At 39.4% G+C, this 21,328-nt stretch overlaps 3 protein-coding genes and 1 long non-coding RNA gene across 13 annotated transcripts in view; 1 reads left to right on the top strand and 3 right to left on the bottom strand.

The window, feature by feature from the left end:
• The window catches only part of LOC144042902 (BAR/IMD domain-containing adapter protein 2-like), an 81,419-nt gene extending 66,754 nt beyond the window's left edge, over nt 1–14,665 (bottom strand). For 5 of the 6 annotated variants that reach the window (XM_077555981.1, XM_077555978.1, XM_077555975.1 and 2 more), the window contains exon 1: nt 13,634–13,812. In XM_077555981.1, the coding sequence (XP_077412107.1) occupies nt 13,634–13,705 (72 nt within the window). In that variant the 5' untranslated portion in view covers nt 13,706–13,812. Of the gene's footprint in view, nt 1–13,633; nt 13,813–13,835 lie in introns of those variants that run through there. The other variant, XM_077555976.1, reaches the window with a different exon arrangement.
• The window catches only part of LOC144042904 (uncharacterized), a 183,009-nt gene that overhangs the window by 15,882 nt on the left and 145,799 nt on the right, over nt 1–21,328 (top strand). The window lies entirely within an intron of this gene.
• LOC144042903 (charged multivesicular body protein 6-like) lies at nt 14,672–18,887 on the bottom strand. Of its 3 annotated transcripts, none has more exons than XM_077555982.1 (7): nt 18,682–18,887; nt 18,251–18,360; nt 17,460–17,547; nt 16,084–16,170; nt 15,530–15,595; nt 15,325–15,405; nt 14,672–14,867 (listed from the first exon to the last, which is right to left on the bottom strand). In XM_077555982.1, exons 1-7 carry the CDS (start codon nt 18,745–18,747, stop codon nt 14,745–14,747), a joined length of 621 nt encoding a protein of 206 aa, XP_077412108.1. In that variant the 5' UTR covers nt 18,748–18,887; the 3' UTR covers nt 14,672–14,744. The 3 variants fall into 3 exon arrangements, with proteins under 3 accessions (XP_077412108.1, XP_077412109.1, XP_077412110.1); XM_077555983.1 differs by having other exon boundaries at nt 18,482–18,857; XM_077555984.1 differs by having other exon boundaries at nt 18,503–18,857.
• The window catches only part of ttyh2l (tweety homolog 2, like), a 47,806-nt gene continuing 46,440 nt past the window's right edge, over nt 19,963–21,328 (bottom strand). For all 3 annotated transcript variants that reach the window (XM_077559729.1, XM_077559730.1, XM_077559731.1), the window contains one exon: nt 19,963–20,965. In XM_077559729.1, the coding sequence (XP_077415855.1) occupies nt 20,885–20,965 (81 nt within the window). In that variant the 3' untranslated portion in view covers nt 19,963–20,884. The remainder of the gene's footprint in view (nt 20,966–21,328) is intronic.

The raw sequence follows: 21,328 nt of genomic DNA, 5'->3' as shown, positions 1-21,328 counted from the left end.
TTTATCAATTAAGTGTTTTTATATTTTACAGTGGTTAACTGATCATTTTAAAATGTTACTTAAAATAGAACCTGAAACTGATTATATTCGTGATTGGGCAACAGCCAATGTTTTAAATACAAGGCTCCGTTATAGAGTTTTACAGCCTGGTTGAGTTGATCGAATAAATCACTTGAGTCTCAACAAGTGTGCTCTAAAAATGTTAATGGTACTTGTGTTTAGACTGGAGGCAGCCAGTGAGGCTGGTCTTCGTTTCTCCAAGTCAACACGTCCATTTGAAAGAGAGGGGAAAACACATTTGTTTTGTTCAAGCACTTAAATGGAGACATAAAATACTTCTTTTTTTTTTCAAAATTGAAAATAGTTCTAAGATGTTTTAATAGCTGCTCTGACTAGCTTTCATCAAAATTCCCACAAGGATTATGAATTATGGTACACTTTAAGCAGTCACTCCAAAGACAAGAAATTAAAGTCAATTTTCAATAATGTGCCCGTGTTAACTTGGATTATGGTGGTGAAAGTTTAATCTTTTTTTAAATTCACTGTCGTCACATCCGAATTACATGTTATGACTTAGTTACTGCATTTGTTTGTTCTGCTGTCATACGGCCAGTGTGAACGACAGCACCCTCACTCACTCACTCGCACCCTCAGGCAGGCATCAGCCACTCGGCAAAAGCATCCACTGGCACCGGTTACCACAGCAACCCAGACTTATTTGTCGGTTCTTCCACCATGTTCACCCACTATGGACCGGCGCAAAAACAAACGAACCACGAAAAGGAGGCGGGAGGAAATAAACATGGGCTAACGTTGCCGTTTTCACTTTCCGACTATCAAATGCAACGAAAACACATCGTTAGACGCATTCACACTTTTGCACGGCGGCTTTAGAAGTTGCCTTTTAATGAATTATTGATGCATCACGCTGCGGTTTTGAAAAATAGCATGAATGCAATGTTAAACAAATGCGGCACTACAAACACATTCACCAGAGACATTGAAATGCCAAAGTTTTATTGCCCACAAGCAATAGTTTATCATTGTCATGATATCACCAGCCCAATCAATAAGATAGAAGACTTTTGTTTGTATATTTTTACGATATGGTTGCCATCATATTGGACTACCAAGTAAGCTACCAGGGTTTGCCCCGGAAAACTTGCTAAGCCTGGTGGTCAAGGACGGACAGGGAACGAATGACATGCGCCGAATTGTATTGGTTGACGGGGGGAACGAACAACATGCGGCAACTGGTCCACATGTGGTGATCACCACCTTTGATACTGTGCAGGGAAATCATTTAGTTATGATTGTCTGCCTCAAATGGCACAAAACTAAATAAAAAATAAACACTCCTGTCTTAACACACCCCAAGATAATCATTTAAAATATTTTGTGGAATGGCGAAAAAGCACTACCTTGTCTAAGTGTCGAAGTGCCTCAACTCACTTCAACTAACTTCTTTGGCACCAAGATGCCACAAGATGGTGGCAAAGCACTACTTGTACACAAAGGGCGTCTCCAGTGGCACTCAAGACCGCACCAAAGGGCGAGATCATGCCTGGTGACTGCAGGAGGTGAAATTTAGTAACGGCGAACCGCAGCAATGTGAAGCCACCGTCCGCTGCCACGGCCAGGGCTGAGCATCTGCCCCGCGTAATTACAGCCTCAGCCTCCACCACCACAGTAATTAGAGACTATTTCAACAAGGATGCTGAGTTTTCTCCATCGTCCCCCCTCCCTCACTCTCTTTCAGCGCCTCCTTCTCTCATCCGCCCCCGCACAGTCTATATGAAGCAATGACGGGGGGAGGGGAGGGGTGGGGGTCAAGGTAAGCCATCAAGCTCATAAAAAGAAGCGTGGCAACGACACAGCGGTGAGTGTATACAAGTTCGGCGTCTGTCCTTGTAATGGGTAATTTTTTTTTTTAAAAAAAGAACGAAAAAAAAGGAATAAAGTCTGTAATGCAGAGGAGGTGGGCGTGTGGAGCAGCAGTCATCCTCGCTCTTCATCGGGAACAAATGTGCTTTTCCGCAAGGCGTCGAGGACGAGTTCCTGCGGCGCGTAAAGCAATCATTTTAACTTAGCCCCCACCACACCAAAACAACAACAGGCACCGACTTGCCCAAACACGACACTCGAGCAGGCAGATGCTCCGGAGCCTTTTTCAACTCCATTAAGTGCTCCGCGAGGCCCTCATGATGCAGTGTGGGGTCAATAAAGTGATGGATGGCGTCATTGTCTTCAGTTCTGGCAGAGCTTTTGGGTTTAGGAATCACTTTTTTTCTTAATGTTCTAATGCTAATAAAAAAAAGAACTGCACTCATGCTATGGAAATTGTTGTGTTTTTTTAACATTTCACCCTTAACTCATTCACTGCCATTGACGGCTATAGACATCAAATTCATTTGAACTATTTCTATTAGTTTAACATTTTTTCCACTTTTGTAAATAAGAGTTATGAAAACCTAGGATTTTTTTTGTTGTTGTTTTATTGTTGTTGTTTATTGATGTGAACTGCATGCACCAACAACATGGCTGCAGACAAAGACAAACTTGTTTACGAAAGCACTGTCGGGCGACGTTGCCAACTTAGTGATTCGGTCACTCTATTGAGAAACTTTTTTTTAAAACAAGCATATTTGATAGTGATGCACCGAATATTCGGCCACCTGAAAATTTTGGCCGAAATAAAATTCAAGCCGAAAGAGGATATTGTGGCGACGCAAGCAAACAAAAAAACGCTGCAAGCAAGTGTCTGTTTGAATTAAACACCAAACACGGGAGTGAATGTTTTATGAGTACCGGCAGCTTCATTGTGCACACCAGAGAAGGAGAGGGTCGCTTGGTAAACTATGTCAAAAAAGAGAGCACTACTGAGTACTGCACTAAAGGTGAGCCACTCTTTCTCCTGCAGCGCCTTCCTTTTTTTCTTTGATAAGAACCCCTCGAACGCTTCCACTTTTTCCACTTGCATTCTGGTGGCCGTGCTAAATACTTTAGCTGATGTTAGCACTATTGCTATCAACAGTTTTAAACAAGTAAACACTTGCCACTATCTCCGGTTGGCTACAGATCTGAAACCGTGTGTGACTTTGCAGTCCGTTCCCAAAGCCGATTGGCTGGTGCAAAGAAATGCATTTATTTTTAAACGTTGGTGAACGAGTGAATGTGCCGATTTTAGTGTGGCGCACCATGTCCCGCTCCAAATAGCCTACAAATGCGTCATCCGCACCGATCCGTGCCCGCCGGTGCAAAGTACCGTACATTGACTATTAAGTGCAATTGCACCGCCAAAAAATGCTTAGTTACTCACCCGGCGTTTGGTGTTTTAATAATACCATTCGCCAACATGTCTCTGATGTCTGTGGTGTGGACGCATTTAAATTTATATTGTGCTTTGTTCAAATGCCTGTGCTAAATAGGCCTAAATATTTTATAATAATATTATAATTTTAAATAATTATAATAAAAGCATGATTAAAAAAAAAAATTAAAAAAATTGGGCGTTTCGGTTTTTGGCCAAGCATTCTCTTTTTTGGTTTCGGCCTAAAAAATAAATTTCGGTGCGTTCCTAATATTTAATTCTCATTAACAAACACACAACATGGGTGGAAGCAGTTTTACATTGTAAATGAAGAAAGGAGTTCAGTGAAATGCAATCACAGGGTCAATGGCACTTAACTCATTTGCTCACAAGAATATATAAATATGTTCTATTGCAAATGTGTGTGTCCCAAAGACGTATTTATACGTTTTTTATGTTGTTGGTTTTTAAAGCTAGAGCACAAAGAAGGCTTTGATGCAGCCTCTCAACTGCAAAGAACGGTTGAAGAAATGGTAGTTATTACACAAACAGCAGCAGGTGGCAGCAGAGCAAAAAGATCAACCAGGGCCATGTTGAAAAAAAAAAAAAACTAATTTAATCACAATTCTAAATAGATTTGTGAATAATGATGAAACTTAACTATATTCTAATGCTAATTGCTGCAAAAGAGAAACAGATAGAAATGTACTTTTTTTCCTGATGAAAGAAAAGACTAATCTTTCTTTTGGTAGGTTTCATGTTTTTATAGCAATAGAACACAATATTCTGTGGGTCTTGCAAAATCTGTCAAAATCCAGTAGAACAGCGAAAATGGCTGGGAGTGAATGAGTGAACATTGCCATAGACATGGCACCCATGCATACATTGCAAAAGCAGTGAGTTAAACATGTTGGAAACTTTTGACCCAAGGTACAGTATGTCAAAAGTGGTCAACATTTCACCAATAGACAAGCTCAAGTGCAAAAGCCGACATGCATCATTTAGAGAAAAATAGAGCCACACCTACGAGCACCCTATATGATATATCAACGCATTATTTGATCTTGAATACAAACTCTACGAATCTGTAATTTTTTTATGTAAAACCGGTCCGAAAAGGTTCTATTTCAAATGCCGTAACACAACTAGCATCCCCTCCTTTAAAGCCAATCATGAACCTGTGCCTAATTACATAATCACAAAACTGGCCACTCATCACATGTTCTCAAACATGTGATGAGTCCATGATTTCTTGTGAACTCGCTGCTAGTATAGTTTCAATTGTGCTTAAAGCGAGCGTAAAAAGACTTTCAATTGGACTGTATGAAACAGTCCAAGAACGATGATGCAGAGAAACTCATCAGTGAGAATATTGTCAGCAGACGTCCGGTTGTTCAATTTTTAACCACTGGTTAATCACTTTCAAGTTAGCTAACCAACCATTGAATATGCACTGTTCAAAACATGGTTAGTCACGTTGTTGGTTAACAAAGTTTCAAAACAGGATTTGAAAGCGGTGTCAAAAGTACGGGTACTTCATTATTGTTCTATTGTATAATCATAGTGTATCATCAAATGTATGTATGATATAAAGAAAATGATTAATGAATAATTATAAGCAATATGATAATAAATATAATCATATTAAACCCCTCACCGATGGTGGCTGCAATCAAGTGGGTGGTTGAGGATGGATGGCAGTAATGAAGATGCCAACTGACTTTGCAATCAATACAACTTTATGCTTCCTTCAAAGGATAAATTCATGTACATTAAAGTTAAAAGTGGGGTCACAAGACTTTAGTTCTATGACTCATCTACTTGTATGCCAAGGTGTCAGATTTAAATTATGTCACAATCATTTCAGAGCTTTCAATTTGTGTGCCAGTACCCACATTAAGTTATTTCCTTAATTAATGACAAAACAATTAGCACATTTTTTTCGAGGACCCTGGAGTTACGGTTTAAAAAAGGCGAGACAACAGGGGAGTCGGGGTAGCAAACACATAAAGCGGGCGTACACTAAACCAATTACAGCGGCTCCGAGCTCTCGCTTTAAGTGCGACTCTAGCTGACACACCCAAAAATCTTTGAGAGTATTTGGCGCTAGAGCCGCTCGCCAACCGCAAGCCTTTTGGCACGTCGACATGACACAAAGGCGCGTGTAAGAATAATGGCGCGTTGTTGCTAAGAGACCACCTGTTCCCGTCTCCCAAATGAGCTGCTGGCGAAGCCGCGTCGTCGTCGTCCTCCCTCTCATCATCTCAACACACAGAGTTGAGTTGGACTGACAGAGGAGCCCATTATGAAACGAACGTATCACTCCCTAATAGAGCTCGCATGGATTTTGTTAGGAGGGATTGGCCTGCTGATCGTTTGGAATTGAAAAAGAGGATACATAGAAAATGAATTGTTTATGCCATAGATACAAATAGTTGAGTCTCTAATGTAAATCGTATGTAAAAATGCGTCTTACCAACAAGCTATTATTTACTTCAACGGTTATGCAACCGTGTCCATGGGCCACATAAACACAGTATAGCGTATCAAGTGCTGCCTTCGGGAGTTGAAATGATTTTAGTGCCTTTGCACTTGTTTTTTGAAAAAACACATTCTGGGCTCAGCTTCCACAAAAACAGCAGTGACAAGCTGGTGAGATCCAGGCTGCCATGCCGCTGTAGACAAATTTCAGGCTCCGCCCCCGGTAATCATGGTAAGGAAAGCGGGACTCTACGTTGGCCAAGCAGTATACGAGATGCGGTGGGATTTATGGAATAATATTCAACATTGTTGCAAGCACATATTACAATTAGTAGAGTTTAAAATCATGGAGAAACGGAACACACTGGCACAGTGGGGAAGCTGCGGGATTTTGTTTTTAAAGAAGTATGTTTACATGAGAAAATAATATTTCATCAACATTTATTATTTTATTATTAGTTGAGTAAATACTACTGAGACTGTTTAGGTACTTTGGTCACTCGGTGCTGCTGTTTTGGTTAGCAAGATGTTCATACAGGCTCAGCCAGTTCAATCTTGATGTGGACAAAATGTTGGCTTACTTTATTTTTTCTATTCATTTCAATAAATAAATAAATCCCAATAAGGGAATATGAGTCAACTCACAAGATTTATTTGCGGTATTATTTAGGATTTTTACAATAAAATCGCACTAAGGAACTTTTCAACCTTAATGAAATATTTTCATAACTCTTCTGATGAAACGTGGACTTAAAACGAATTGAATGGTACCTTTGCCATGGCCTGAGGGGGTCTGTATCGTTTTTACTGGCACTAAACAACTTTGAGGAGGATGGTAGGAACACTGCCACACAAAAAAACGACAAATGTGCTGACTGCTTTATGACATACGTCAAAAGCTACCCCGGATGAAAGTACAGTCAAGGATCAACATTGGCCCGGATTTCACTAAGACCACAAACATAACAATACCGCTTTTGTCCACATGGCGCGGCCATAATCAACGCAAATTGAAAGTTCCTTAGTGTTGCTTTAATCACAGCTTATAGAATTGACAAAAATCAGATGCCTATGATCCAAGTGAACAATGAGGCATTTCTAAAACCTTTAGCAGGCAAATGTAATGAAGGATTAAGAGTATCCCCTGCCTACCATTCCTAGCTAGCGTCCAACATGCGTTTGTTTTCTTTTCAGAACACACTGGCATCGTCTTCACTGTTCCAGGCCGTGTTGACACTGGGAGTGGCTTCATGGGAAAAAATGAATGTTGTCCCGAGGGCTGATCTCGGCAGGACACACCTTAATATTCCCTTACCTGCCTGGGTGTGTTTGAATACCTGCGCCGCCTGAATCAAAAGCATGCTAACCCAAGGAGCTAACGGAGGCCGCATTGTGCCGCGCAATTCTATTCTTCTCCTTGTTGGGCCCGATTAATCTTCTTGGGTCAAGTGCTCAGACTTCATCCGCAGGCACGTTAAGAGGCTTGCGCTTCTTGCAGACGCCCGCCCAAACCCGAAGCCAGCTGGTGGAAAAAGCACACACGCAAGTCTACAGGCGGCGTCCACACCAACATGTATTTTTAACAACCTGCACTGTTTTTGCTTTTGGTTTCACTGTAAAGCTTTTCCATTTTCCTTTTGCGTGCACGTCAAAGTGGTCTTTTTCTTCTTCTTTTTTTCCTCAGTTGCACATTTTTTTGTCACTGTGCCTTTTCAGTCATTGACTTCCTTCGGTTGTTGGGCTGGCTAAAAGAGCCTCATTGCTTAAGGAAGAAACAATCACGATTATTTTTACTAATATTTAAATCAAATTTAATGAACTCAAATTAAAGCCACCTAAAAACTGTGATTCATCCATCCAAAGACGACTATAAATGCCGCATTGTCCTCATGGTGAACAATCATTGTTTATATAAACAAGTTGAATAACATGAAGGACAGGTTGAGACATTTAATAAACACTCTTTGTTTATAAGCACTTGAATGCATTACTCAATAATAAGCCCGATGAAGGCTTTCAATCAATTGTTGTTCGTGGGTTGCTTGGCTTCGGCTATCATTTTCGTTGTTTTGAATCTCATTCAATCACGTTAGGCAAAAGCACTAAACAAACATTCGATAAGGTTGTATTTTACAGTTAAAAAAAAAAACTAAACATGGATTTTTTCTTTAGACTTGGTGAAGCAGTGTGGCTTTTCACCCAATGTTATTCTCGTACGCTGTGCTCCAAATAGTCTTGCAAATAGTGAAAATCCACAAGTAATTGAAGCCCCATTGTCCCCAATTGGCTTTAGAACTGCTTAAAGATGCCACAAGTTGGCGCCAAAGCACAGTTTTTCTATTTGACGGAGTTATGGCCTGTCTACATGAAGCTCCTACCTTCAACATTGTCACTGTCAAGGACTGATTTTTTTTAAATAAACCGCATTCTGGCATGTCAACATAAAGTTCCTTACTTCACTTGAACCTAGTTCATTGGCACCATGATGCCACCAAACTTTGACTTTTATTTTCGACAGGGCTTTGGCCTGAGCACAAAAATAGTGTTTAGTACCATGCCCATCTCTCATGCGAACTAAAGGGTTCAACCAGGTACTTTTTGGTCTGAAATTGACCTAATCGTGTCCATCAACAAGCCTATAAACACATAGTAGACTAGTGGTTGGTTAGGCCTATGTCTGCGAAATATTACAGCACACGCCAAAAAATGCTTTTGCAGCATTAACCACGTCATGACTTTAGCAGTTGATGCCACTGGGTCAGCTCCCACGTCTCTGCAGATGTCAAAGGCTACCTTCACCCCACAAGACAGGCCTTAGACACACAATCTGCAACCGTTCTCCAGCTTTCAGCCTCTGGACACTTACTATAATATCATATGGAAGCTATAAGAGGAATAAAGGCATCGGACATACGGAGGGTGTTAGCTTTGGGACGTTCGATCAACTGAGCACAAAAATAGCCTCGCGACTTCCCCCGACGCCTCTAAAAAGAGGCACCGGTCCATCACTCTCAGCTCATCTGACCTCTTTTCTCAAACATGTCTGCTCCCTGAAGGACAGCCGACAGCCTCACTCGTCTACTTTGGCCTCAGAGATTCCTCAAAGTTTATTAATATATGTACATCCATTTTAATAGTGACTTAAGTTGTAATATACTTGAGAGATGACCCTCAGGTACCTGTGAAGGGGTGTGATGGGAGATTCCATTAGATATGCTAGTGTAGTCATCATTATTACTATTAATATTACTACATTGGTACGTTTACTTGCGCATAACGTAAATAACCACATTAACAATGCATTGAGTGTATTTCTGATTTGTTTAGAGTTATCGTCTTTGGAAAACAGTGCTTTCCTCTAAAAAATAAAGGACATTTCCTGGTGACCCACTTTTGAACGGTAGTGTACATACTGTACACACATACATACAGTATGATACAGTTGCTTTAATGATGAAACATGAAGAAATTAATACAACAATATCAATCCTATTGTAAGTCTTTGTTTTTTGTTTAATTTAACGGTAACTAACTGGGAGTGGCAATAAATAATAGGGGTGTGCCCCCTTCCAAAAAAAATCGATTCCCCTAAGAATCCAATTCTCATTTAGTACGATTCAAAATCGATTTTAAATGTCCCAAAATCGATTTTATTTAAATAATTTTATACTGTCTTGTCTATGTGTGCCTTTATTTGGAGCGCTGTTCATTTTGTACAAGATTAGGCCACTGAGGGGCAGTGTGGTTCCACGCGGTCTTAATACACTGTTAGGTTGTAGCCACATTAGAGAGTAGAAGGAAAAAGTCACAATCAAGTTATTCCAATAAAAGTTGTTTTTTTTGCAGTTTGGAGCCGTTCTTTTGAGTGATAAAAGTGCCCCAGGTAGCGAGCTAATTAGCATTAGCGAGTCAGACTGGAGTAGATCATTACAATTCCTTGAACATCTATAGCAAACATCATTGTCAATCAAATCATTTTGAATCAAAAATCATTCGTAATCGAAAATCGATTCTGAATCGAATCACAGACCCAAAAATCGGAATTGAATCGAATCATGAGACATTCAAAGATTCCCACCCCTAATAAATAAGTCACCTGTCTTTCATAATTTATTGCGAATTTCACTGCCACCATCTAGCGGCGCCTGAAGATCAATCATACATCAAATTTTTGCTGGCAAGACAACTGCATAAGACAAAAAAAAATGACAATGACAAAAATGTTGAACTGATGTAAAAATGCAAGTTTGTTTAGATTCTTGTTCTAGTTTCACCAAGAGCTGCTTCTAATGTACCTTTTCACCATGACATCAATATACTGCTGGGTGGCAATTAACCTTGCCTGCATGATGAATTCTCGCGGGATTTGTGAGTTCACAAACCTCCCAGAATCCATCTTGTGCCAAGTCTGCTGATTTTCACCGATCAGTTCGGACCAATCACAAAGCAAGATTGCGTTTGTGGGCGGGATAAAAACAAGAAGCACAGAGGCCACGGGAAACAAACAAACCTAACATGGACAAATGCAATTAATTCTGTTCTCGCAAAATTCCTCACAGTTTCTTGGTTGAATGAAGAACGACATTTTCATCTACTGCCGTGATTGGTCAAAAAGTTGCCGCATTGCCCAATCAGCTTGTAGCATTGTACTGAATACCCCGCCTTTCCCAATTAAATCACACTGGAGCAGTACCAGATTGATGGATTGATCATGTAGAGAACTCCTTTGAGTGATTCACATGATCAATCTGGCTCTTGCCAGGTTAGGTGGCAATAGCGCTGACAGCGCCACCAGTAGACAAATCCTTCCATGTCATTTAAAGCTCTTTGTAACAATTTGCCACAAAAAATATCTTTACAATAGCCTTAATATTTGAGCATTTATGAATGAAACATCTTCTAATTAGTACATTTGAAACCTTAACTGTTCACAATGCGTACTCCTGCAGACTGGATTTGGGTTCGAATTCCCAGCTCAATTTGTGGATGTGACGTCATGTGCGCATTGTGTACGTTTTCATTAACAAGTGTCAGTAGCAGTTTGAAATAGAATTTTCTGCATTCAGTAGTTTTAGTCAAGGCACAGCAATTGAGAAAACAGGGTAAACGCCGGTGTGGTGATTTTAGCCATAGTTTGGAATGGATGTGTGAAGGGTCAGTTGAAAAGGACATGTTACGTGATGTTACGTGGGGTTAATTGCTTCGATTGGAGACCGTCTGTAAGTAACATTTCTATAGATAAATTGGTGGAAATTCTGTCATGCTCACTGACAGAGTGGCTAATTAACTGACTTTGTTGATGCTCTTATTAAGTACAAACACGGTATTTTGAAATGAATCGAATGCTATAGAGCTAGCTATTATGTTTGTTGAATTACTTAACTCTTTGACTCCCAGACGTTTTCAGAAAAGGGATGCCGTCAGTGCCAGCCGATTTAAGCATTTGACTGATCTTTCAAGGTCCACAGAGAATTTTGTGTTTGGACTATGGAAACACATATACTACCAAATGAAAGATTAGACTGTCATCTTTCATCAGAAAAAAAAAAGTTTGTTTCTACCTTATTCCGTTCGTCAGTAATCAACAATAGAAAATGGTTAGTTTCACCGAAATGCTCTGTTTTGAAACAAAAAGCGGAGAAAAAGAGCTTTTTGTGAAACGATATTATTTCATGCACTCTAGTGAATTTGACACCTTTTTTTTCAATGAATGATGCCACAAACACCTAAACAGTGCTTTACTTCTGTAAAACACTACCACCAACAATGAAAAAGTGTTTTTTGATAGCAAAATACGTTTATTTACATTCAACAGTGTTAACAATATGACAAAACAATTTGACAAAACAATTTGGCAAACTATTTACAAATGTGTGCAACCGTGGTACTATTTACAATTGTGTGGATGTTTCAAATAGTTTTTCTTTTTGTAACACTCCCCTGCGTGCAAGCAGACGCAGTAGGATTTGCACAACAGATTAGTTTCACTGCAATTGCAGACGCTACACTTTTTTGCTGGCTTTTTTTTCCGGGGAATAGCAAGTATATACTGCAGTGTGTGTTTGGCCATGTTGCTATCAAGTCTACTCTCAGGATCATGATACGATGACGTTACTGTGGTGTTACGTCTGGCTTCCTCATGTCCTTCAGTTCCTATACCGGGTGGTAAGAGATGTTCTGATCCATCTTATCCGCTCCATTCATGGTGGCATCGTAGTCCATAACCAGTGTCTTCTCCGTGATCAGACTGTACCCACTCCTCCGATGAATATGCATTGGACTCGGGGCACTCTTCGTCGTCCGATTGAACGTCCGCCTGAGCGTGCTCGGTTGTGCTCCGCGTTTTCCGGCGTTAGCATCGCTAGCCGGTGAGGCTTTATGACGTGATCATAGCCGCCGCGTCAACGCTTCCAACTTCGGCGTCAACCTCGGAGTCACCATCGTCATCATCGTCGTCATCAATGTGCTCTTTAGCATTGGTCGATGCTTTTCGTCTTTGAAAAAAATGCTCAAGCGTGAGCTGCTTGCAACCGGTCGCCATTATGGCTTGCTCAGCCATTGTCCCCTCAACACTCTAGCTCCGCCTCACGTCTTCTACTGACGCCTACCCAATCTTGTCCAAAGAGAGTCATCGCTGCCATCTAGGGGCCAAAAATAGGCATTATACTAACTAGATCTGCTTGATACTTTCAGCACAGCTGGCCAAGGCTTTCCTCCACCCGTTTCCCAAAAAAACTAAAAAAAAAAACTTGGTGAACGTCTTTTAACGTCTTTGGAGCTCCTCCGTAGGTTTTTACTAAACGTCATTTAACGTTGTTGGCGGTAAAAGAGTTAAAGACAACCCAAGCAAACATACATATTTGTTAGAAAATTTATTGCACAAACCCGATGATAGAGGTTTGGAACAGTGACTACCTGTTTCTACAACTATTTACAAAACAACTATTTACAAAACAACTTTTTGGCGGTGCAACACCAAACGCGACAAGTTAAGTTCAGGTCAGCAGTACTTTCTACTACCAGGAAGTATTCTGTTGCCCATTATTTACATACATTAAATTGTCTATCGTTGTACTCCTATGTTAGGCAACCAAAATATTGTAGAGATGTCATTCTGATGCTGTGCACTGCAGATCTTATAACCATCAAAAAAAAAAAACGATTTGACTATGCCCATATATCGATAATCATGACACATTGGCTAATTAAGCATCCAAAATAAAAATACATTTTAAAAAAAAGCACTACTACAACGCCCATACTCAACATACTGTTCAATACAGGCAGAATTGTTACCAAGTGTTTATAGTTCATACAGTTAGCATTGCTACTCTCTTTGTAGTTTGCAAGATAAGCTTCTTTTTTTTTTTGTATGCAGAACAGGTTTGCAAGTTGAAATGGCCGTGGGGTAAATGTTTACTTGTTGCAACAGAGACGGACAGAAAGAGGCCCAACCTTCACTTGAACTCTTGGAATGTCTCCCATTTGAGCACGAAAGGTGTGTGTGTGGTGAGGGGAAAGGGATTGAAATCCTCAGTGTGGCGAGGGACTCAGCTATGCACTTTGTTGGTGGACAGGTGGGGAAGAGGCTAAGTGGATTGAAAAATGGGCCTTCATTATCAAATGGACCGTGCGCGTCGTGGTGCGTGTGCGTGGTTGTGTAAAGAGAAAAAAAAGAGGTGATCAATTAATCAATTGCCGAGTAGTCAAACATTTAACCAACTACGAAGGCAGCATTCCGAACTCATTTGAGGGGGAATAAGCGACATGTTATGCAGACAAACTAAAGTGTGTCGCCGGCAAACGCAGCGCACAAACTTTATTCATTAAGCAGCACCTTACCTTGTAGACATTTTCCGTCACTCGGTGAACCTCGTCGGTGCGAGACATCGTGCAATCTTCGGCCAGGACCATAAAAGATTTTTCCTCCAAACGTGTATCCGCGTGAAAACTGTAGGAAATGGGCAAGTGGAAGAGGGAAAGGGGAGCTGTGAGGCTGAGAGACGATGTCGCGCGGCCGAAATCCTACTGCAACTGAACTCACCTTCCTTCTCCACGTACAGCTGACAGCCGGCCGGTGCCTTCAAGGACGCTCGGTTTTTCATAATTTCTTCCATGTTCCACGTTAGACAAAGATGTCAAACTCAATTAGTTGTCCAGCACTTTAATTACAACAGGTGTTTTTTCACATAAATCTCATGACGTTATTCACAAATACAAGCAGGAGGGTGATTGAAACTTTAAAGCGGGAGAGGGATTTTCCCCCCCACAGACTATGAACGCAGCATCCTCCTCCAGTTTAAGTGTAAATTGCTGGCCGCCCACACGTTTTTCTTTCAGTTGACTCCCAATCTTTTATCACGCTGTACGCACAACGTCACGTTTTCTGCTCTATGTACTGTACAAACGATCAAAACACACGTTGCTTTATTATAATGTGTCACTGGAATGGGCGGTCTTTGTAGAACTACAAGGATATTAAACATTAAAATAAGTGGTGTGGAAGGTCCAATAAATACTACTTTATGTATTTATTTTTGCTCTTGTATAGTACATTAAGCACATAAAAGACTATTCCTAGTAATTTAGTGGAGGTGTGTAAAGTCACTTTTGCATACATAAATGCACTTTACTAAAATACATACAGGAGGGAGTCCCTATTTTACTTCTTTTTTTTAGATAAATGGTCTAGAAGCGCATTAGCGACAGGGCCCACTTTACATACATATTAATCGTAAAGCGGGGACCCTCCCGTATTTTTCACACCAATTCAGAGCAACAATGCCTCATGTGAAAGGCCTGTTTGTAAGCGTGAGCAGTGCAAATAACCTTATCAAAGAGCGTCCCCTTGTGGAGCAATGGGATTACATGCACATAAAGTAGGAATGTGAATGTTTTATTCAAAAGACTGTAGAAGCAAGTCAGTCATGTGATGAAATATGGTATTAAAACGTTATGCTGAAAGCATCTCTCTGTCCATGTTCTTCTTCAGTCTTCTGTCCGGTTCTTTGTTGGCAAGCTCTGGAACATCTGGTAGCGGTTCTGTCGGAACCTCTGTAAGTGTGACATCTTCTCCCTGTTTCAAGACAAAGCAACAAAGAAACATATTTATATGCAAATGAGCTTCAGCGGCACGAGTCTTCCTGCAGAGACAATCACAAAAGTTGTGCCGTGTGTCAAGAGGAGACAGAATAATGGCACGTTGTCAAGTCCCGTTTGGACGGCACTAAAACACTGTTATTTCCACAATGACGCACGTTTTATGTTTGACTTGGTGTTCCGACACTGGATTCCCGAACATTTATTATTGTTTTGAAAAGCAAAAAGGTGAGATAAATGACCTAATACCATTTGTGTACATGTACATAAGTTTGTCCATGCCTGGCGGTGCATCAGTTGTCAGTTTGTGCTTGCATGCATGTTAATGTAGGCTAATAAATAACAATAGACAATTCATGCCACAAATAATTACAACATCTTCTCCAAGTGTGGTGCTTTAAAGCTGCATTGAGTTCATAAATAATATACAGTACCTGAGTAATGGCTTCCAGTTCAGCCAAAACGGCGTCCTCGTCCTCCTGTGTCAGCGCTCCAGACAACATTTCATCGATTTGCTGCACCAAGAATATGTTAAACAATAGATAACAATAAAAATACATGACATAAACTTATGTTTATGCAGTAGATAGTCAATGCAATGACCGCCAATTTGAACGGAGGTCACAAAGGAACGTTTACCTTCTGATACTCAATCGATTCGTGGGTCTCGTCCAGGATCCTCTCCACATCTTCTATAGACATGATCTGCCACCAATGAGGATAGATGAGAAATAAAATTAGTCAGTCGGCGTTTTACTGAAAAAGTTTGAATTTAAATTGGAGAAGAAAAAATCTGACATGTTGTTCAGACAAAAAAATCTAATTACCAATAAAAAGTTGCAATATTAAGGGAAGTCTAAATTGTTATTAATATTATATTACATGAACATAATATGACAAATTAGAAAGTCTGAATTCTTATTGAAAAATATTTGACAATTGACATGTGAATATTAGAAGTGATTGATTTTACTGAAAAAAGACGTGAATGTGTTTGCGCACATGAGTATTGTGCATGCAAATGAAGCATATGCAGCTTCGCTTTTAATCCTTTAATTTTCCAACAAGGTGAGCCAACACAAACCACCGTCATCAGCACAAAGTGAAGCTTTGGTCGGAGTCATTCATTATCATAAGATATTAAATGGTGTCGGTGCTTATTTTCAATAGAAGAGTTTTGGTGGCGCTTCTACCTGGTGCATACTCTTCAGACAGTCGTTGCCTACTTTCAGCCCCTCGATAACTTTCATCTCAATTTGCAGGAACTCGATATCTTGAACCTGCGGACAAACAACATTTCAAAGTGAAAATTCCACTCTTGTCTTTAAAACAATACTGGGACCTCCACTTAAAGGAGTAGTCAACCCCCCAAAAACTTATTGACAATAATATGTTCTATGCAGCCCCACTAGTCTAACAGTATTCTGTTAGTTGAATATGAGTTAAGCAGCAAAATCCAGCAGTTTTTATCCATTTCAGAAGGTGGCCATTTTGCCTCTTACTGTCGAGTCAAAATGACATCACAGTTGCTTAGGTCTCAGGTAACAACCAATCACAACTGAGCCTGAGCCCTGAGCAACATTGATGTCATCTTCAGTCGACAGCAAGTGGCAAAATGGCCGCCCCCTGAGATGGATGAAAATGGCTGGATTTTGCTGCATTACTCAAATTCTACAAATGTAATATTAATCAGAATGTCATGTTTAGACTAGTGAGGTCACATATAACATATTATTGTCAAGAAATATTTAAGGTTGACTTCCCCTTTAAGAATGTGACCCCACTGACCCACAGTAAGACTGCTCGGCAGACATTTTTTGTCTCCTTGCAAGCACATCTTTGGATTGATGGCAGCAAATGTCACAACAAGCACAGTTTGGAAGATAGTGACCAATTTTTGAAAAAAGAAAGAAAGAAAGAAAAAAGAAAGAAAGAAACCAAGTGTGCTTGCTACATTTGCTACAAGTTGTTCTTTGCCGCTGCCAGTTGAAGTTTATCACAAAACTAAATACACTACAGAACTATACGTTGTGTATTTAATCAAACCACATTAAGGTGTTAAGAGAGGTCAGATAGCTTAATGCTATCACGCAACGCAAAACAACATAGACAGGCTAATCAAACTAACATCAATTGTGCAATAGTTATAAACCTTGAAAGAACTTCGATTCATCACAGGTCATAGCAACATAAGACAGACAGAGCCTGAAATACTCACAAAAAAACGAATAATTGACACGCCTTAATTTTTTTAAAATAGAAACACAACAAAGCCTCGGATCAGATGAAAGCAAAATTGCTAAGTAGAGATTTCCTCGAATACTGAAGAAAAGGTTTAAAAAAAAAAAAAATCCGCCAATAGATACCTTTGTACCTATACTGTTTAATTCTTGACATTGTATTCAATGATATTCCTGTATGTTCTATTAAGTACACGACTGTAGAGGCTCTGGAATTGAATTCCCATTCACTTCAATCTGACATACGAGTGATTTGAATTCCGAGCATGGCCACGGAACATACTAAACTCAATAAGTCAAGGCACCACTGTGGCCGCGGGAAGTCGTACCATGCGCTCAAGGTTTGAGATCTGGTTTTCGGTCTTGTCTAGCAGCTGATCCTGATAGCGCTTCTTCTTAAGGAGCAGCAGAGCCTTTCTGCAAAAAGAAACAGAGAATAATGAGTCTACAGTCATAGTTTGAAGAATTGCACACACAAAAAAGACTAACAGACAAGTTCTTGTCATTGTCAAAAAGTCATTTATTCAATATAAAAAGACAAAGTTGTAATATTAAAAAAATCATAATTTCACTATCAACTTTAACATAACAAGTTGAATGTTTTGAGAATAAAGACATTGTATTTCAAGAAAAATTTTACAAGAAAAAAGTTGTAATATAATAGGGGGGAAAGTCATATTGCGGGGAATAAAACCGTAATGTTACAACATACAAGACTGGAGTAATTATATAAGCATGAAGAATTAAACATATACTGTACTTTACCTGCACTAAAATAAGTATTTCAAATAATACTTTTGCATATTATAGGAAAATGTCAGAATGTCAAAGAATGTAATATTACAATAATAAAAATAAATAAATAAAAATCTGAATTTTATAGTCAGGACTTAACTGACTTAAAATGTTCGGATGGGTCATGTTTTGCATAAAGAAAGTTGCTATATAAGTAAAATATATTAATTTTACCACCCCAAAAAATATTGCATGAAAAATTCATTATTGTCAGAAATAATTGTCAAAATCGCCACACAAATGTAAACGCAGCAGTCTTTGACCCACAAAATTCCTCATCAAATGAAATTGTTTTTACAGTCTCAAATCAATAATTCATACTTACTCTTTTCTGCCATCTTTTAGCAGCTGCTTGGCCAGTAGTCTCTCTTTGTCCAGCTGGAGGGTGATCCTCTTTTGGTACTGCTTCAGTTTATCTCTCTGCTGCTTTAATTGCTACCAGGTGACAAAAGTCCAAATACATACGCGGTATGTATGTGTGTGAGTGTGTGTATGTGTGTATATATATATCTATAGATAGATAGATATATATATAGATATGTATATCTATACATACCATTACCAATCTCCATCTTACCATTTGAAAAGGGGTGTGTACACTTTTTATATCCACTGTACAGTATTTTAAAGGAGAGTATTTGACACAATTCTATTCTAAGTGGATGTCAGTTTGCCCTTATGATGCTAAACATGCTAAATGTTGCTAATGTTAACGGAACTGCAGGGTTAATCGGCTTTCCCCCGCTATGAGCTCACCAAGACGGCTTTGTCTTGTTCTGTCACGCGGGAGGGTCGACTCTTTCCCCCAAACACGTTTCCCATTCTTTAGAAACATCCCCGCCACATTTTTATCTCCTCGGCGGACCAAACGTGAGTCGTTTCGATGTAGTTGACCATGATAAACCACAGTCTCCTGCTTTGTTGCTCCGTCCTACGGCAAGAGACGAATGCCAGTAGACCGTCACCGCGAAAACCTAACAGCCGTAAAATGTAGTGAAAAGATCAAACGTTTATGTTTTAAAGGAATATTTGAAAATGCAATACATCAACTTTTATGCAGTTTGATGCGTTCCTGTCTTTCTTTTATCAAGTGTCATATGGCTATTGTATGCTTCAATGTATCAGGACCCTGGACAGCAACTGTGATCTACCGTCCTCGACATACGACGAATTCCAAGTTGTTTCATTTAATCTGAATTATTTATTTATCCAGATAAGGCAGTACATAGTAAAAAAATATATATATATATATCATGGTATGACTATCAGTCACTAACTTTTCTAAAGATGACACTGGGATGGATGAGGTGAGTTATATTTTTTGTTGCAGTGTTCTAGTCTTTTGAGACATTAAATTGAACGATCAAAAGTAGTGTAGATTTTGGGTAGGGAGAGTTTAATCAAACTGCTGGAACGGAGAATATGGGTGGTGGTGCATGCATGGTAAACAGAGAGTGAAGATAGAGTGGGGGTCTTCCTGAGTGAGTGGTTTATGGTGGTAAAACATTTTTGTATTTTGTGTGTCGTATATTTATGACCTAGAAATTATTTTTTTTTCCCCACACAGGGCTGGGAAACATATAAAAAAAATATCGATATTGGCCCGTGCAATTTGTATAATCCCAAAGACATGCAATAAGTTTCACATGGAATTGTATGCTTTATCTGAATTGGACACGTCAGATGCAAACTTAAACGTACATCACACATACATCACCATCCAATAATTGAACATTATCTAGGGTAATTACAATGAATTAACGACGAATACAATGAGCTTGCCTATTTTGCTACAGGAAAAAAACGTTATTTAATTTGATAATAAAAAAAATATTTCTTTAGGTACATGTTAAATATTGCAATAACATCGATATTGTAACATTCAACAACTATATTGCATGTTTTTATCGTAGGATAGATTACAGCACATTACGATTTACGTAAAAAATCCATCATAAACCAATGACCCCTGTAACGTGTGCACATCTTTCCAGCAAGTGATCAGATATAAATGACACGAAAAAAATCACACAAGGCTGACAAACATTAGTTTACTTAGATACAATAAAAAGGCATTGGACAGTTGTTGACATGATCTCATGAGAAAACACACAATTTCTGCACAATTATGATACGTCAACAAGTGATTGTGCTTTGCAGTACACTGATGGAATATGACTATGACACAATGATAGTTCAACCCGGTCTGCCGTGTTAATTCAGTCCCGCCAAATATGGCACACATTTGAAGACGTTCTCATCATATATTCATTCTCGTATGTTCTACCTTTAGCACAATATGATGTCGTCATCCAATGCAAAAGATGTCTCAACAGAATGGGAGAACCATGCTGCCTTATAAAAGTATTCTAATCTAATATTTCAAAATTCAGTTTGACACAGGAGAAATAATTCTTAATGATAAATAACCAACTCATTGATTATTATGCTCATATGTAATGTTTCTTTTCTTAAAATGTGCATTCTAATTACAAGTAACACAGAATTAGCAATTTTGAAAATACACATACTCCCTGAAAATATGTCATATTGATGGACTTGTCCAGTTTTGGTTAGACACAACCCTTGTATTGGATCAGGTTAGACATGCAGGTTAATGTCGTGGCCTGCTTGGTCTTCTAAGGAGTTATCGTAATTCCAGTGTGAAGGGATGTAGCAAAAACCTCAGGCTACACATTTAACCACTCGCTCAATCAAACTCATGCAGGCTACCAGATTACAGGACAAAAACAAGCAAAAAAAAAAAAAAAAAACACAAGGGCCAACTTGCCTCAAGAAACAGCTTTGACACACAACACAGCCAAAGGCACACACTGCATTGCATGTGCGTGTGTGCGTTACTGAGGTAGCTGCCTCACGTAGCCAGCAGAGTGCAGGCTCAGTAAACAGAATGGACACATGAAGACGGCTCTTCACGTTTGCATAGTGGCTGCGCAGGCTACACCTGGAAGTCCGTGCCAAAGTGTCGGATCTGGGCTTCAGTCATGGACAGATAGGTCGCCCTCATACCGGGAGAGTACTGTGGGGAGAAACATTGAAAAAGTAAGCTTTCAAATATTCTGTGCTTTTTTTCCTTTTTTACCATGTAAAGTATTACACACATATACATTCACGTACATACCACTTGGTGGGCTAACCTGGGACCTCTGATTTTATGCCATATTATTATGTGTGTTGTATGACATTAAAATTGATGGGTTTCAATTTGCCCAAAAAGTCTCTTGTAGAGGCAAACTGTACAATTGCAAACAGTATAGTATTGATATCACTAATAATATGTCACAATATTAACTCATTCACTGCCATTGATGGCTATAGACGTCAAAAACTCATTTGAACTATTTCACATTTTTTTCCACTTTTGTTAAGAGTATGAAAACCT

Source organism: Vanacampus margaritifer, chromosome 2, assembly GCF_051991255.1.
Source record: "Vanacampus margaritifer isolate UIUO_Vmar chromosome 2, RoL_Vmar_1.0, whole genome shotgun sequence".
In the NCBI taxonomy this organism is placed as follows: domain Eukaryota; kingdom Metazoa; phylum Chordata; class Actinopteri; order Syngnathiformes; family Syngnathidae; genus Vanacampus; species Vanacampus margaritifer.
The sequence above is the reverse complement of the archived record's forward strand: the minus strand, read 5'-3'. Positions and strand labels throughout refer to the sequence as shown.

What these genes read in the sequence shown, in the direction of transcription:
- LOC144042903 (XM_077555982.1), bottom strand. Translation starts at nt 18,747, where the DNA reads ATGGGAAACGTGTTTGGGGGAAAGAGTCGACCCTCCCGCGTGACAGAA. An exon ending in AACAAGACAAAGCCGTCTTG is followed by an intron (nt 18,361 to 18,681) that starts GTGAGCTCATAG and finishes GTCACCTGGTAG; the next exon opens with CAATTAAAGCAGCAGAGAGA. An exon ending in TCTCAAACCTTGAGCGCATG is followed by an intron (nt 16,171 to 17,459) that starts GTACGACTTCCC and finishes GTTTGTCCGCAG; the next exon opens with GTTCAAGATATCGAGTTCCT.